Source organism: Numenius arquata, chromosome 1, assembly GCF_964106895.1.
Source record: "Numenius arquata chromosome 1, bNumArq3.hap1.1, whole genome shotgun sequence".
Classification (NCBI taxonomy): Eukaryota; Metazoa; Chordata; class Aves; order Charadriiformes; family Scolopacidae; genus Numenius; species Numenius arquata.
In genome coordinates this window covers 39,942,542-39,957,721 of record NC_133576.1, presented here as the reverse complement: position 1 = coordinate 39,957,721, position 15,180 = coordinate 39,942,542, and the positions used below count along the sequence as shown (strand labels likewise).

The following is a 15,180-nucleotide window of genomic DNA, read 5'->3' as shown; positions in this document are numbered from 1 at the left end:
CAGAGCTTATATACATAATCCAGGGCTTGAAAAACTAGCACCAAAATCATCTACATCATTCTGTTAAATTTTTACAGTGAAGCTGTACCCAGAAAAAGCTTACTACTTCAAAGTTACTTTGCCTATCTCCAAAACAGACATGAGAAGTTTCTACTGCCAGAAGACATTTATAGAAGGCTTACCTTTTCGATCTGTCTTAAAATCGACCATAATAGGCTCAACGCTGCCTTCTTTGTTTTTCCCAAGCCCTTCTCCTTCTCTCCAGCCCATTTTTCTCATCAGTTGAGCTCCCATTCCTCCAGTTACAGGGGCTGCTCTTAAGAACTGATCCTATCCAGAAAAAGAAAAGTAAAAGAAGTCCTAAAGTTAGCGCTGGGATTTTAAAAAGTAAGTGGGAGCTTCCAAAAAAATGTTTCTAACAACTTTTCACAGACTCAAGTCAAAAAAAATACACCTTAGCTTTATATACATTAACATCTTGTATAAACCAGAATTCACGCAGACACACGAGACACAAATCAGTATTTTCAAAAAAGAACAACTTAAGAAAATTCTAATGCAATCCAAAAGTGGCAAGGGACCCATTTCAGACATATGTATTTAATAAAATGATAACCGTCCATTTTTAAACACGCTACTTTGGTTCCAATGCATCTCTTCTCATCTTGTGAAAGGAGGCAGTGTTAACTGTTTAACTGGCAACATGTGTGCCAAGAGTACCTAGTTGTTGAACAAAATACAAGCACATTTAGTAATGACATTCACATAAGTGTTTAGGCGTATTTTAAATAGTAAAAAAAAAAAAAAAAGTTTCCCCATTTTATTATACAGCAGTTGCACATTCGAGTTCTACTCTGAAAATCCACATGAAACATACAGGTTTTTCTTTTCTTTTTTAAAGGAAAACAAAGGCGCTTAGCCACACAGTTTAGCAGCAGTAGTCTTCACATTCTTTCAAATCATCATTAACATAACACTTGTTAAATGGTGAAAGCTTATAAACAGAAATTTTAAAAATCTGTTTTGATGTAAAGAACTGTAAAAACTCCTTAAATGTTTACGTACCTAGGCCTCGATGGCCGCAGTGTTGTGAATAGTAGGGCTGGCATTGACCGTGGCAAGAAGGCAGCTACAAGGATTTGACCCTGAAACAAGTTTCCATATAGAGGGGTGAAAGTTCACAGGTTATTCTGTGAACTATCATCTCTCTTCTGCCCCCCCCGCTGACCCAAGTAAGTAAGTCAATCATTTCCATCACAGCAAAAAATTGCTTGCCTTAAAATATACAAGTTTACACACTGGCACTGATAAGTCCATCAGTTATTTTGCATAGTAGGTTAGATGATACAATGCCTAGTATTTTTGTAAAAATTTTACTTACTATCAAAACAAATTAATAGAACGTTTTTCGGGTTGTTTTTTTGCCTTTGAGCTCTGCTTGCAAAAGTAAGTGTTTCCCAGATTTGGACAAAGGACTGACAGGTCCTCGGTTTTGATTTGTATGTAAACAAAATCAGACTCTTACTTTTGCAGAGACTAATGATAATATATTTTTAAGGGTATTTCAAATTGGCAACTGACACACACTAATGATGCACGTGTGTAATCCCTGCTATACATGGTGTTTAAAAAATTTAAAAAAAAAAATTGCTGAAGATTGTGGTAGGAGTTCTCCAAATATTCACCTACTAAACAGTAAATACCTATCAATCATGCAACTGGATGCTGCATTTAATAACAAAGTGCTCTGATGGAAGAGTAGAGAGGCCAAGTGCACCTCTCCAGTTCAACTTTTTTCTGACCGGTGCAGACCATGCAGTGTGTGTGTGTGTGTACACAAAGACAATCAGCTTCTTTGATACGAACTGCCTCAATCTATACACCTAGAATGGCTTTTACTTACTTCCATTTTCATCCTCCCCTCTCTTTTCCAGGAACCTCTCATAAGAAAAGGGCAACCATGCCGAGAATGATACAAACCCCAGTCAATGTCACCCTGGGTTCCGTTTCCTCTTTTGTACCTGCTTTGCAATGATAGAATTTTCAATATAAACATCTGTTTCATTATCACCAGCGTGTATTCAGTTCACAAATGACAAGAGTGCAATTTCTTGATGAGGTCATTTTAATGTTACACAGCTTTCTCATCACACCTGTACTAATCCAGGGGTTAGGAGTGGTGTAAAAAGGAGAAACCAGAATCAAAATACTGCTATTCGTAGTTAAAAAAAAAAAAAATCAAAGCCCCCATTTCCTACATAGGAATTACCAAAGCCTAAACAATTTCCAAATACTGGAAATAAGAAGAGTTCTAGATTCCAAAGTGCAGTTTATTAAAAACACCTCTTCTAATGTGTGAATTCAGAATCCTATCTGATAACTTTAGTAGGAATTTTTTACACTATGCTGACTCTTTACAACAGAACCAAGACAACAAGGAATCAGAAATGGAAGTTTTGTTTCATTACAGAATAGCTGCACTTGTGCATCACACTAAAAGGCTAAATAAAATAATTCTGGTACCACTATGAAAGGAGCCAGGAGAAGCCTACTTTGATTCCATTTACAGAGGAAGCAAAGAAGGCCTGCAGCAGGGGACAGAGTTTTTCTTTCAGTTTGGTTTTTTTTTTGTATAATAAACTGAATATAAATCTCTAATGTCACCTGGACAATTATATTCTCTAACTACTACTTTTACAACTTAAATGACAGACAAAACTTCACTCAGCCCATGATTTAACAGAGTATGGGTAAAAACTAGCGCTGTGTTTGCAATTACATTTGAAAACTTAAAGATAGTACAAACCTTAACAACAGCAGGGAAGCAAGACAGACATTTCTTTCCATTTTTAAAAATCATAAAAGGCCACATCTCACAAAACTATTTAGCAGCTATGCACCCTTGCAGATCTGGCCCATACAGAGGATATCAAATTAAAGAGTATGTAATACAATAAACTCCCAGGTTTCTAAGTATTTGGTTACTGTTGTTAGAATTAACTCATTATTTACAAAATAGTTCTTCTCTTTCATTCATTAATCTCAATTTGAGTAAGACTGCATGAAAATTTAGTGTCATTTTTCTCATTTTTTGATCTCTAAATTCCATTAAAGGACAGCCAAATAACGCACACTTCCATTCTGCCAGCAGATGGAGACAACAAATAAGCCACGTTCTTGGGTCAACACTTTATCTTTAAATAGAAGGCTACAGAGTAAAACCTGAACCTGATCGCTTAAGAGGTTTTTTTTTAGTAATTTTAATGAAAACTATTCCTCTTTTAAAGCTATGTTTGGGCAACAAATTCTGGGGGACATGAATGCCTGAATTGACATTTAAGAGCTTAAACAGACACAAAAAATATCACATCTGAAAGATGATTTTACAGTTTTTTTTCCAAAAGACAATACAAGTTGGACAGTCACTGTCATTTAACTGCAACAGCCGTCTTTGGGCCGCAACATCTAAAATATTAAAGCGGTAATTATTTGAGAGATCTTAAAATACATCATCAACTTCTGCTCTCTGAAAAGAATATACCAATTCTTTCTTACAATGCTGACATGGCACTAGAATGTAAGCTCTGTCACAAGGAAGGTTTATTTCTTTTGAACAATAATTTATTAAGCAAAAGACAACAAAGCCTTAAAGGCATTAGGTGGACAGTTTCAGCTATAGCACAACGGGCTGTCTTAAAAATTACTTTAAGACTAACTCCAAAGAATTTCTCCGAGCCAAGTACCAGGAACAAGTATCTATCTTTGGCAAAAGTTTTGCAAAGTAGCTGAATTTTCCATTAAATAAACTGGCACTTTTAGTAGCAGCCACATTCCTTCCTCAATACAAGAATACCTTTCTGAAGAATCCTATCAAATGCCTTACAAAAACTACGCTCACAATCAGCCTCAGGATTTTTGTTCACAGCTTTTGCATACAATCAGTAGAAAGCAAGCTGAGGATGGCTGGGAAAAAAAAAAAAAACACAACACATTTAAGGACTGAACAGAGCGCTGGTCCAATATAACTAACATACAGTTGGTCTGCCTTGCCCTGTGGCCTTCATTTCCAAGGAAAGCTCATGGTGTCACATAAGGCAATAGGAATACAAGTATTTTGATAAGTGGCCTTGTTAGAAGGTCAGCAGTTCTTGTGCAAGTGACAATCACAAGACAGTTTTACCTCTATCGCTAGCGCGAGTTTTACTCATCTGCTATGACTGGGGAAGAATGGAAGTTACACTTCAACTTTTCAGAACTTGCTACTCAAAGCAGAGCATTCTACAGCCACAGTAAAATTGTGTGTCATGCTTTAGCACAAATGAATGAAAGAGATCCCAAGCATTACTCCGTGCACATAAACTGTTGCAAAAATCTTGTTTTGGAGAGAAAGTTTAGGCTATAGAATTAAACTGATAAATCCAGAAACTAGTGGTGAGTCTGGGAAAGTCTGAGTAAGTAGACCTCAACAGAATTTGCCTGGAAAAACAAAATTGACCACTTCCTCTGATTTGACATTTATTCAGCAGCACAATGTACTTTTTGTAAGCAAAAAGGGAAGGAAAAACAAAAAAAAAGAAGCAACCTCCAGAACAAATAAGTCGTATTTGTGAACTGATTACACCAATGATGATAAACTGAAACAGAAACCACTTTTCAAAAAAAAAAGATAGTATCATTCATAGATCTGTTTTAATGATACAAGAAACCTAACAACATACAATTCCTTTATGAATACTGCTCAGAGCCCTATGCATGAACATCACGAATTTGCATATTACTTAGAAAAATAAGCCGTACTTCTAATTGGTATGTCGATCATTCAAGTATGTCAACGTTAACCACTTCAGTAACTAGTTCCCTCAAAACTTATATTAAGACCAAAATGGAATTGCAGGCATATTTTGGTTTGAGTACATATTACCTCTCCAGAATCTTTTTAAAGTACAAAAAAAAAAAGCTGAAATCCAAGAAATGCAAAGTGAAGACAGCGCTTGTCAAACAAGTTCCCCAAGTACTTTTTCTTCCCCTCCTGATACCACTCTTCTGTTTTGTTACATCTATCCAGTTTAGTTGTTCTCTGTCAAGCACAGTGTCTGTACACGTTCCAATTCTTTGTTTAATGATATACAAATAACTAACTGACATGGCCTCTGTTTCTGCTGAACACTGCACGTCCACAAGTCCTCTTATGGCAATCTCCCAAGCAAAATGCCTTCAGTAAACACCTTCAGTCAGAAACGTGCATTAATTTACACACACAACACACCCCAAGAAACTCCACAGCCCTGCTAGCAGATGAAAAATTTACAAATACTAGGGTTTGTTGGTTTTTTTTTAAATGTTAAAATGCATTTTCTTAGGACAAAAAAAAGGAGTGCAAGTCTGACTTCTCACTGCTACATCGCACAATTAACAGGAACTAAGTTACATAATTTCAAGTACCTAAGTAAAATACAACCTGTACTTTGCATTTCATGGTTGGTTTGCATTCACGGCACTGAGAAAGATAACATGCATTCATAACCCATTATCCCTACTGCACTTCTTTCTGTGGAATCATTCTCTAACCACAAGAGGTGACTCCACATTAAGTTCATCAAACCTAAGTTTTGTGAAGGTTTTCACAGCCCCCACCATTCCTAAAAGAAACAGGACAGGTCTTGTGTAGCCCCTAATGCATTCTGTAGAGGGCGCATGACTGTAACTACTTGTCATCTCATGAGTTTGATGGCAATGTGCGTGCGAATATGGAACCTGGAAAGAGCAAAAGAAGTCAAGCTGAGGAATGCCAGCGCAGGAAAGAGGACCGTGTCCTCATCTTCTTCACCCAACAACTCTTCTTGTTTCCAGTAGCAGCCTCCTTTCTGTCAAACCACATGATGCTTGCTAGGGAGGATGCCTACTACTGCAAACCACTACATTTTTACAGCTACGAGAAGAACAGAAGTGCTTCTGCCAGCTCACTATGATTTCTAGATTCAACAAAATGTTCCAATATGCTTCTGCTCCTCACAGCAGTCATGTTCACAAGCCAGACACCGGACTCTTCTCTCATTTTCTCCCTATAAAGCATTTTGTTGGGGTTGTGTTGTTTTATTTGGTTGGGTTTTTTTAAGCAGATCACAGAGCGAAGTTAAAAGATCAAGGGAAAACATATTTGCCTTCTCCACCTTATTTTTGTTAGTGGATACTCCTGTCACTGTGAGGCAAAGAACCTCAAGGAATGAAAACGGGATGAGAAGAGGAGGCTTGGGAAAGAGATGATCAGAGATTCTCCCTTTCCGTTGCCTCGGGAACCCACTCAGGGTACTGCAGAAAGGGAGAACCCTCCTAGGCTTACTGATCTCTTTCACAAGCCTCATGGTGGAAAAGCTCTCCTTTTCTCACCAATACATCCCTGCTGAGTGCTTTATATTTTTAAGTTCCTCTGCCAGGGACAATCACTGTAATCTTCAAAGCCAACGTTTTGTTACGCTCAAAATTTAGTAATAAACTCAAAAAACAAGACTTTATCACCTGTTCTTTGTATTAATATTGAGAAGAGCACAAAAGATTCCCATCTAGCAAGAAACTTTTATCTCTGTGCTGCCTGGCTCTCTGTATTGCTTGGCTATATAAAGTGGAAAAACAAGTTAGTGAATCTTAGCAAAAGTATTTAGAATCTTAGGGTAATTCCAGACTTCTGTCTTCGGTTTATACCAAGTTTTATGGAAAATTCTACCTAAGTCTCAAATCTAATCTACCAGTTTTGAGGGTTGTCTTAACACTGTCTTCTAGAAGGACAAGCAGATACAGCGTGTACTCAACTACATTACTTGCAAGACTGACCACCATAATTCATTATTCTTTTTGCCTGAAAGGTGGATATTGCTTGAATTCCTCAGTTCTACTTCTTGAAAGAGTTCAGTATTCATTTTCAAAGATGAAGCATGAATTATTAAACTTATAAAACGCATGTATGTATGACGCACCACACCCTCAAAATAAGCTGCAGTAAGAAGAGGTAACTATTTCACTGTAGGATGACATTAAACTTACTAACTCAACTGCAACTCCTGGTTTAATATTCCAAATCTCTTTGGCTCCCAGAAAACGCTAGCGATATAAATAGAGGCAAAGTAACAATCAGATAGAACCAAGTCAAACAAAATGGCTGTTTGGGACTTGGCTCGCTGAAGTTGATGCCAAAACATCACTTCAGTAAGATCAGGATCAAACCTTGCCTCGTCTGTCCCAATCCTGTAAAAGTAGTGATGGACCTACCACTGCGACCATACCAGAATCACGAATGGCATTTCAGTGTAAGGCAACAGTATATACGAACCAATCTGACTCAAATACCAGACGCACACCTTATTGAAGTACTCTATGTCATGACCAACACCTTAATGCACAACAAAATGGACACAGCAGCAGCAAGCATCTAAACTGATCAAACATAATTATTTAACTCAACCTGTTATATTTGACACATGCATTACCATAGATTTTTAAGGCACATTTTTTGCATTTTCCGGTACTTCCACTGCTATTTAAAATGCGATAGTTAGACAAGTACGTGTGCGTAACTTCTACCTTTCTAATCCATGCTTGGGGACCACTGTTGGTCAGCTCATCCGAGGACAGTATCTGTGCTCCAGTACTTCCTGTGAACTGGCCAGGTATGGAGTTTGATTGAGCCCAGGCATCAATCTGAAAAATAAAAATCAAATGTAAGACCAAAATAAAAATGTGAATATTTTTCCTTTGCAATTCTCTGTTGCTTCTCAATAATTTTCGTTAACAATTCCTTATGTTTAGTGCTGTGTTCGTTAACACTCATTTGTAAGCAGATGCTCCAAAAGGCTGAGCATCTTTGTATGGTAACCCTAAAGCCTGAGCTCAGTCTAGCAAGTTCAGGGTTCATGGTTTGCTTATCGTCAAAATCAGTGTTATGAAGTGCAAAATAAAGGCAGAATTTTTAAACACGTGTCCATAAACTGAGCTTCCAAACACTGTACTTAAATATATAAGGAAAAAATCAGCTGGTACAAAGCATAAGCATTAAGTTCATCAAAATGCTGATGGAAATGTGCGACATACCTGTTCCTGTGCACGATTTAACATGCACATGGCCTCTAAATCAAACGTGTTTTCATTAAGCCTTTTCTGAGCCAGTGCTCGATCGTTCATAGCTGTAGTTATGTCCACGCCCTAGGAAGAAAAAGATTATTTTTAAAAACCCATCAGACAACCTTAATATCCGTTTGATGCAGAAAATGCTGTTGCAGAATAAATACAATATACTACAAAGTTGTTTTACACATTGAATAGTTGATTCAATATAAAATAGGCAACGTGAAAAAAATCCTGGGACTACTTGTTAAGTATATACAATATGGGCTTTCCTAAACATACAAAACCTGAAGTTAAATTATAACACCCTGACAATTTAATATTACCTGTACATACAAAATATCAAAATAATTATTTTAAGAAAAGTATTTTAGTCACAAAAAGCTCTGGTGTATAATACTTAAATCGAGAAGCATATTATTCAATGGAATCTTATTAATCAACAGAACTAAATGTAATTTAGCTAAGAATTAAAAAAAAAAAAAAAGCCTTCATACAGAGCTGTTCACATGAGCATCCTACTATTATGTCACAATAAAACTTCATGTTAAATGTATAAAAAATTACAGCACGAATCCCATGTATTCTGTGAACTTGGCATTAGTGTTTTAAATCTCTATCTTCAGCCTGAACCAGACTTGCCTAAAAGTAAAACCAAACTCGTAGCTCATAAAATTGACCGGTTTGGAAAGACTATTTAGACTGATGCCGCTGAACTAGAATAAAATTTAAAGAAAAATAAATTTGAAACTACCTCACACATAATGATCAGAGTCATCTGGGTAAAAATATGGAGCAAATGGAGAAGCTCAATGAGAACCTCTGCTCTCTGTGCAAAGCAATCAAGAGATAAATCCAAAACATTTGGGGATATAAAGATGTAACAAATTATGGCTACTATACAGCTCTTTTGTAAAATTACTTGTGCCTTGTTCTTCAGATGATATGCATTCTATGGATCATTCTATTTTGAAAGGAGAAAAAGAACAGTGCTCAGAGACAAGTGAATTTTCTTTGGATATGTGAGCATGTGAAGGAGACTGAGAGAAAGGACTGGAACTGTTTGAAGCACAGAAGAAACCCGATAATCAAAACAGCAGGTGGCATACAGACATAATGTAAGTGGTGGTTTAATTTTTTAAAATTGCTTTACAAAATACTTTTATCTTTTGCTTGTCACTATCTCAATAACCTCAGCCTCTCACACATTATACTAGAATAAAGGGCCAATAGAAGAAACTGAAACTAATTTAAAATTGAATTTGCTGAACAGAAAAATACAGTTAATCCACAAAATCCCTGTCACAGGAACCAGGACAAGAATTTAGTAAATATTGAAAAACAGTTGGAGACAGACACAAACGCCTACAATTTCATAAAACAGACTGATTTTTTTTTTTGTACTCTGCCTATTAAATCTTATTTAAGATAGGGGATTTTTTTTTTTTTTTCTTTTCAGAACAAAAAGTATTTCCTTTTGGAAGATCACTACTGAAACATCTGGCACTGACCCAAGACAGACTTCAAATACAGACTTCAGAAGTCCTATGCATCTATGAGATTGACTTCAGTGTTTGTTTATTGTCCCAGCTAACAAAAACACAGATCATAAACAAGGCACAAGAAAATTAAAATATTTTCTAATGTGATGTTTCTAACACCTAACATGACAGCCACATACGTAAAAGAATGCCTGTTTAAAATATACACTTCCTTGTGTTAAGAAGTTCCCCTTATACAGTTAAAATAATTATTTAATATTTTGTTTGTGCAACTGGTTCAGGAGATAAATAAAAGTTATTCTACTCACCAAAAGCTTCAATCCAGCAATACACATAGGCATGCAAGTAGTCCACTGAAACCACATTGGGACCACTCGCATACTTAAACACACATGTGTACTTTAGTGCTTTACCGGACTGGGGCCTATTAGTAGATACCCTGGTTAGTTAGAACTCCCATACACTTTCCCCACATGGTCAGTCACCATTTTGGAGACCATCATGGCTTTGTATTATGTCAAGACACTCGATGGCAGCTTTGGATCTTGAAAAAAAATAGCTCTGCTTGAAGTATGAAAAGTTGTTATTATTTAGTCAAGTAAAACAGTTTCAAGTTCAGCATGCTATGTAAGAGTTCTGCCTTTCCAATCCTCTCTTTTAATAACGTTCCCCACAGACACAAATCACAAACATCGAAGCAAGAAAGAAGAGGCTGACAATAAAAAGCAGGCTTTTTTTGACGTACTTCGTAGGTCCACCGATACATCAAACACATTTACTAATTTTTAGACCACGATGGCTTCTCTGCATAATAGTCACCTGTGTATACTCCAAACTTAAACACAACACTTCAACTCTGTACTTTCAGACTTTCAAATAGAGCTTCTTTCTCAAAGGTTTCTCTGGCTTCTAGAGACATGCTGGTACCTCAGGTTACTCAAGACTTTCCTCCATCTCCTACTACCACAAACAACTATAATAAGACCATAATATTTTATTAAAACAATTTGTAATATATTAGCAGGGCCATTTCAGGCTGCTTATTCCTGTAACTAATTCCGTGATTTGAATAAAAACATAACAATAAAACCAATCATGTATTTTTTAATGTCAATGTAGACTTTCATCAGAATTGTCACAATCAGATTTCAAAATTAGCAACAATGACTGGAGGTAAATTCTATGTCAAACTTCCTGAGGATCCATGCACACTCCCCCACTACCCTACTGCAACAGCAGGGGAGCTTATCTGGTTTATTTTGCTCTAAGGAAGCCATTTCATCCACAAAGAGTCCTCATAAGCGTTTAAAAAATTAAGAAGAGAAGCACTCTGCTACCTTTCAGGCTCCCTGGAGAAACATACATGGATTGTGCTACTATAAGAGTATTCCTATTTTTCAAAAGTAAGGATTGCAAAACCCATGGGGATGGTATGCTCTGCTGTCAGCTAATGACCCTTGAAATCACCCTTAACACAAACCAAGTTAAGGTAAATGCAAATAAAAATATTTATTTACAAAATATAAAAACAGACAACATTGTTACAAGCATTTATTATGATACATGTGACAGAAAGGAAAGTAAATTATGTTTAATATATTTACTCAAGTGTCATTTTTAAAGGCCTCTTCTACATAATCAATACACAAATGATCAGTGCTCAGCTAACCCAATTTGTCAAAGACACAAGCCTAGTGTCACTGGCAACCTGGATGCAGACATTACAGAGCTCACCTGAACTATGAGCATATCAGTAACCATTTGAAGGGAAAGACTTTTTATCAGTCCATAAAAAAACCAGCCAAACGTTAGTATACAACGTTTCTGTGCTCTGGACTTTTTACATATACCCTAGTAACCGGGAATGACATTCTGCACAAACATTTCAGAATGTTTGTATTATTAGTGGTTCATGACAGGACCAACCATCTACACCAAGGGAACAATGAATTGGGAACCTGACGGTCGAACTCTGAAGTATACCGTGGAAACATCTGTTGAATGAGTTACATTCACTGTGGATTTGGTGCTGTAAAAGACACAGAAGAAAATACCTTCTGTGCTTCAGGAAGTGAAATGTACAATCTTAGAAAGTTCTTGAAAAACAAAAAGCACCAAGCGGTAAGATTGTTTCATCGGAAATTGATGCCAAGGCTTTTTTGTTTATTTGCTTTGAAAGGTATGAGAACAAGTCTTCAGACAGACTGCGGTAACATCAAGTTGAAAAAATTAACATCTGTTTTAAATATTTAATTTGCTTAATTACAAAAACCCCACAAAATATCCTTTTTAAGACATTTCAAGGGGAAAAACATTCGCACTTTTTTTTTTACTTTATTATATATACAATTTTATTGTCCTTTGGAAGGCCACTTGGAAGACAACTATGTGAGAAAATGTGACTGTAAAGCTAAAGAATTATTAGATACATCCAGATGAAGTTGCAGTTTGATAAACTACTTTCAAATCTGTTTTTAACGGATTACATTTCAATGTAATGTTATTGCTCTAAGATTGGTAGGACAATTTTAATTATTATTAGATTTATTATTATTAAAGTCTCAGCTTAGAGTATTAACCTCTGCAGGAAACTGGACAAGAAACTTGCTTTTCATCTTCAAGCAAAAAGTTCTCAATTCTATTGAGACAAAGACACTAGTTGACAAAAGCACACAGTATGGGTAGAGGTCGCTTTCGTCACTGCCCATGTGAAAATGGCAACCAAATTTGAAGACCACAGCAGTTCAGATAATTAGTTTATTAAAGTGCTAGGTACTACCTACGTAAGTGTTTTTTTTTTCACAGACTGCAATTTGACACCAGACTGACCAGGTAATGGTTTTGGTTTTCTTATATGATATGCTTTCCTTTCCTTCCTTACCTCAATGGATGGTTTCGGGAAAACATCATCCTTGCCGTCGTCTTTGCCTTTTTCAACTGGAACCCATTCTCCATAGACACTATCCGCTTCTTTTTTCCTATGTTGAGACCCAGATGAAACAGGAAATTCCTTTGACAAGCTGACCTGATTTTTTGGTTGTGGTGGTGGTGCTGGTTTTATGCTGGGAGTCTTGAAGAAATAAAATTAGAAAAAGTTACAAAAATTGAAAACACACAATACTCACAACATGACTTCAAGAAACAATTTATTGCATGCACTTGGTATTAAGCTTTCATAAAAGTCATCCTTCTTACTAACAGACTGAAAGCTTTTCTAACAAATAATTTTAAGACAACCCTTAAAACAAACAGGTGAGCAACAAACTGTAGCATAAGAGAAGATGAAACAGCTAGAAGCTAAAATTGCTTAAATCTGCTTCAGCAGCCAAAAATATGCAAAACCTCACTGTCACAATTAACCTCCCTGCTTTCCCTCCACTGATCATAAAAAGACAATCTTACATCTGCCACACATACATTTTGTAATGCAAAGGTCCAAAATAAAAATCCTGGGCAGCAAAAAACAGGGCTCCGATGATAAAAAGCTCTACATTACTATACAGTGAGATAGCAGTTATCAACATTTTGTTTTCTAGTTTTTGATTATTTTTTAATAGCAGCATGAATCTCAAAGCAAATTAAGTCTATGATCTTGTTTTCCTTAGAAAGTATTGCTAATATATTAAGACTCTGCAGAAATCTCCTCTACCGGTTGCTCTTCTAAGAGGAAAACATAGCTCAGACAGCTCACAATGTTGGATAAACTCCTACTATCAAAGGAACATGGATGGGAAACAGTTTTAAGACTAGAATCCAAAAAGAATGGAAAGAATGATACTGAAAGGGTCAAAAATGTGGAAAACAGGCAGAGCAGCCCACAACCACTAAAGAACATTCCTCTTTGGAGCGTGTAAGAATCCCAAGGTTTCTTGAGTTTCATCATACCACTTTCTAACAGTACAGTATAAAGTATAAATCTATTTCTACCTTACATTTTATGTAAATATGTATTATGGCTTATTTTGTGCATGCCACAAGCCATATATACATTTGTATGTAAAAATATAAATGCTATTTATATTTTCCCCTTAGCATATTAATACTTTTATAGTACTTTATACCCTGCAAAATCAGAGCAGACTTTCATGGGCACAAAAAAACCGCAAAAATACAACTATTAAAAAAACCAGCCCCAGAAACTAATCCATTCTTCAAAGCATACAAATCCCAGATGCATTTAAAGAAATGCTTCCTCATTTTATTCCTTCCAACATGCTCATATCCAGCAAGCTTCAACACAAGCTCTCACAGAGTCAAAAGCCCCAGGGAGGGGGTTTAATAGGACATTTAAACCCTCTTAGTAACAGGCAACATCAGTGATCCTCATTCTCAATACAGCATTTCCTTCTCTATTGACTAATCTCAAAACTAACATAACATTTTTCTCCTTTGGTGAAAACCTGAGATCCTCTAAAGTAGCAGGCATACAAGATTTGATGTCTGAACAAAGCTGATGGCATTATCTTATTTAGAACACCTCAAAATGCCTTTAGAGTTTTGCTAAGGGTCTTCTGTTTGTCTTTTAAAAGAAAAGCATTTTCCAATTCCAAAGCTGTTTGCAAATTCACACTGATCTTTTTGCAAATAAAATGCGAAGTAAAACCAATCCTCTTTATGTTATTTAAGCTTTAAAAGCTGCAAAGACATTAATGATAAAAAAAAGTTTCAATCTAATTACGGGGACTACCACAATTTCACAGACTGCACGTAAGCTTGTTTTTTTTTTTTTATTGTAGCAAGAGTACTTTTAACAACATTCCACTGAAATTTCAGCAAGATTATCAATCCCTGCTTAATTTCTGTAAAATTACTTGCGTTATTTAAAAATAACCACATTTTAAAATATTGAAAATTAAAGAAGTACTCACACTTAAATTGAAAAAAATAGGTTTGGGTTCACTGAGCTTAAAAGGATGATTATAGAAAGGACGTTCTTCCTCCTCTTCATCAGAAACATGAGGTTTGTTCACTATCACATCATCTGTGCTTTGAGCAATCTTCTTGCATTTCTGAAAGGAAAAAAAAAGGGGGCAGGGGACATGACAGCTCTGAAAAAACCTGAATTTTCAACCAGAAACATACAAAAGAACATTTTTACAAAGAAGTGATTTTCTTTTCTAAAGCAGGAGGTATAAACTGGGAAAATCTTTTAGCAATGTCATCTATATATATATATATGACATTTTACACCATTATCAAACACCTACCTATGTTTGCTAGACACTCATGCATCAAATAATTTCAGAGACATAAAATTTCAGCAGTATATTGTAAAACTCTGATAGCTGCAGAATGTGTCTAAGGCTGCAAACATTCCAGAGTAAGAACTCACTGGTCGTTTGGCATCCCACATAACTAGCACGTTGCAATCTGACAGAAACTTCAGTATAACTCACAAAACTACTACACAGGAAAACCTAAGACTTAACAGTTACTGTTTTGAAGTCCCACTGGTAGTGCAGGGACCTACTCGGAAGCAGTGGCTCAAAAAAGATCTCGTAAGATTTCTTCTGAAATGTTTTGACGTTGGCCAGGTACACAAGACATCCCTATTTTATATTCA

General features: G+C 36.1%; 1 protein-coding gene across 1 annotated transcript in view; it reads right to left on the bottom strand.

Moving 5' to 3' along the window:
* The window catches only part of SON (SON DNA and RNA binding protein), a 42,279-nt gene that overhangs the window by 10,948 nt on the left and 16,151 nt on the right, over positions 1–15,180 (bottom strand). Inside the window, exons 4-8 of the mRNA XM_074145071.1 lie at positions 14,486–14,626; positions 12,499–12,687; positions 8,083–8,193; positions 7,576–7,692; positions 183–330 (exon numbers count right to left, since the gene is read on the bottom strand). Coding sequence (XP_074001172.1) covers positions 183–330; positions 7,576–7,692; positions 8,083–8,193; positions 12,499–12,687; positions 14,486–14,626 — 706 coding nt within the window. The remainder of the gene's footprint in view (positions 1–182; positions 331–7,575; positions 7,693–8,082; positions 8,194–12,498; positions 12,688–14,485; positions 14,627–15,180) is intronic.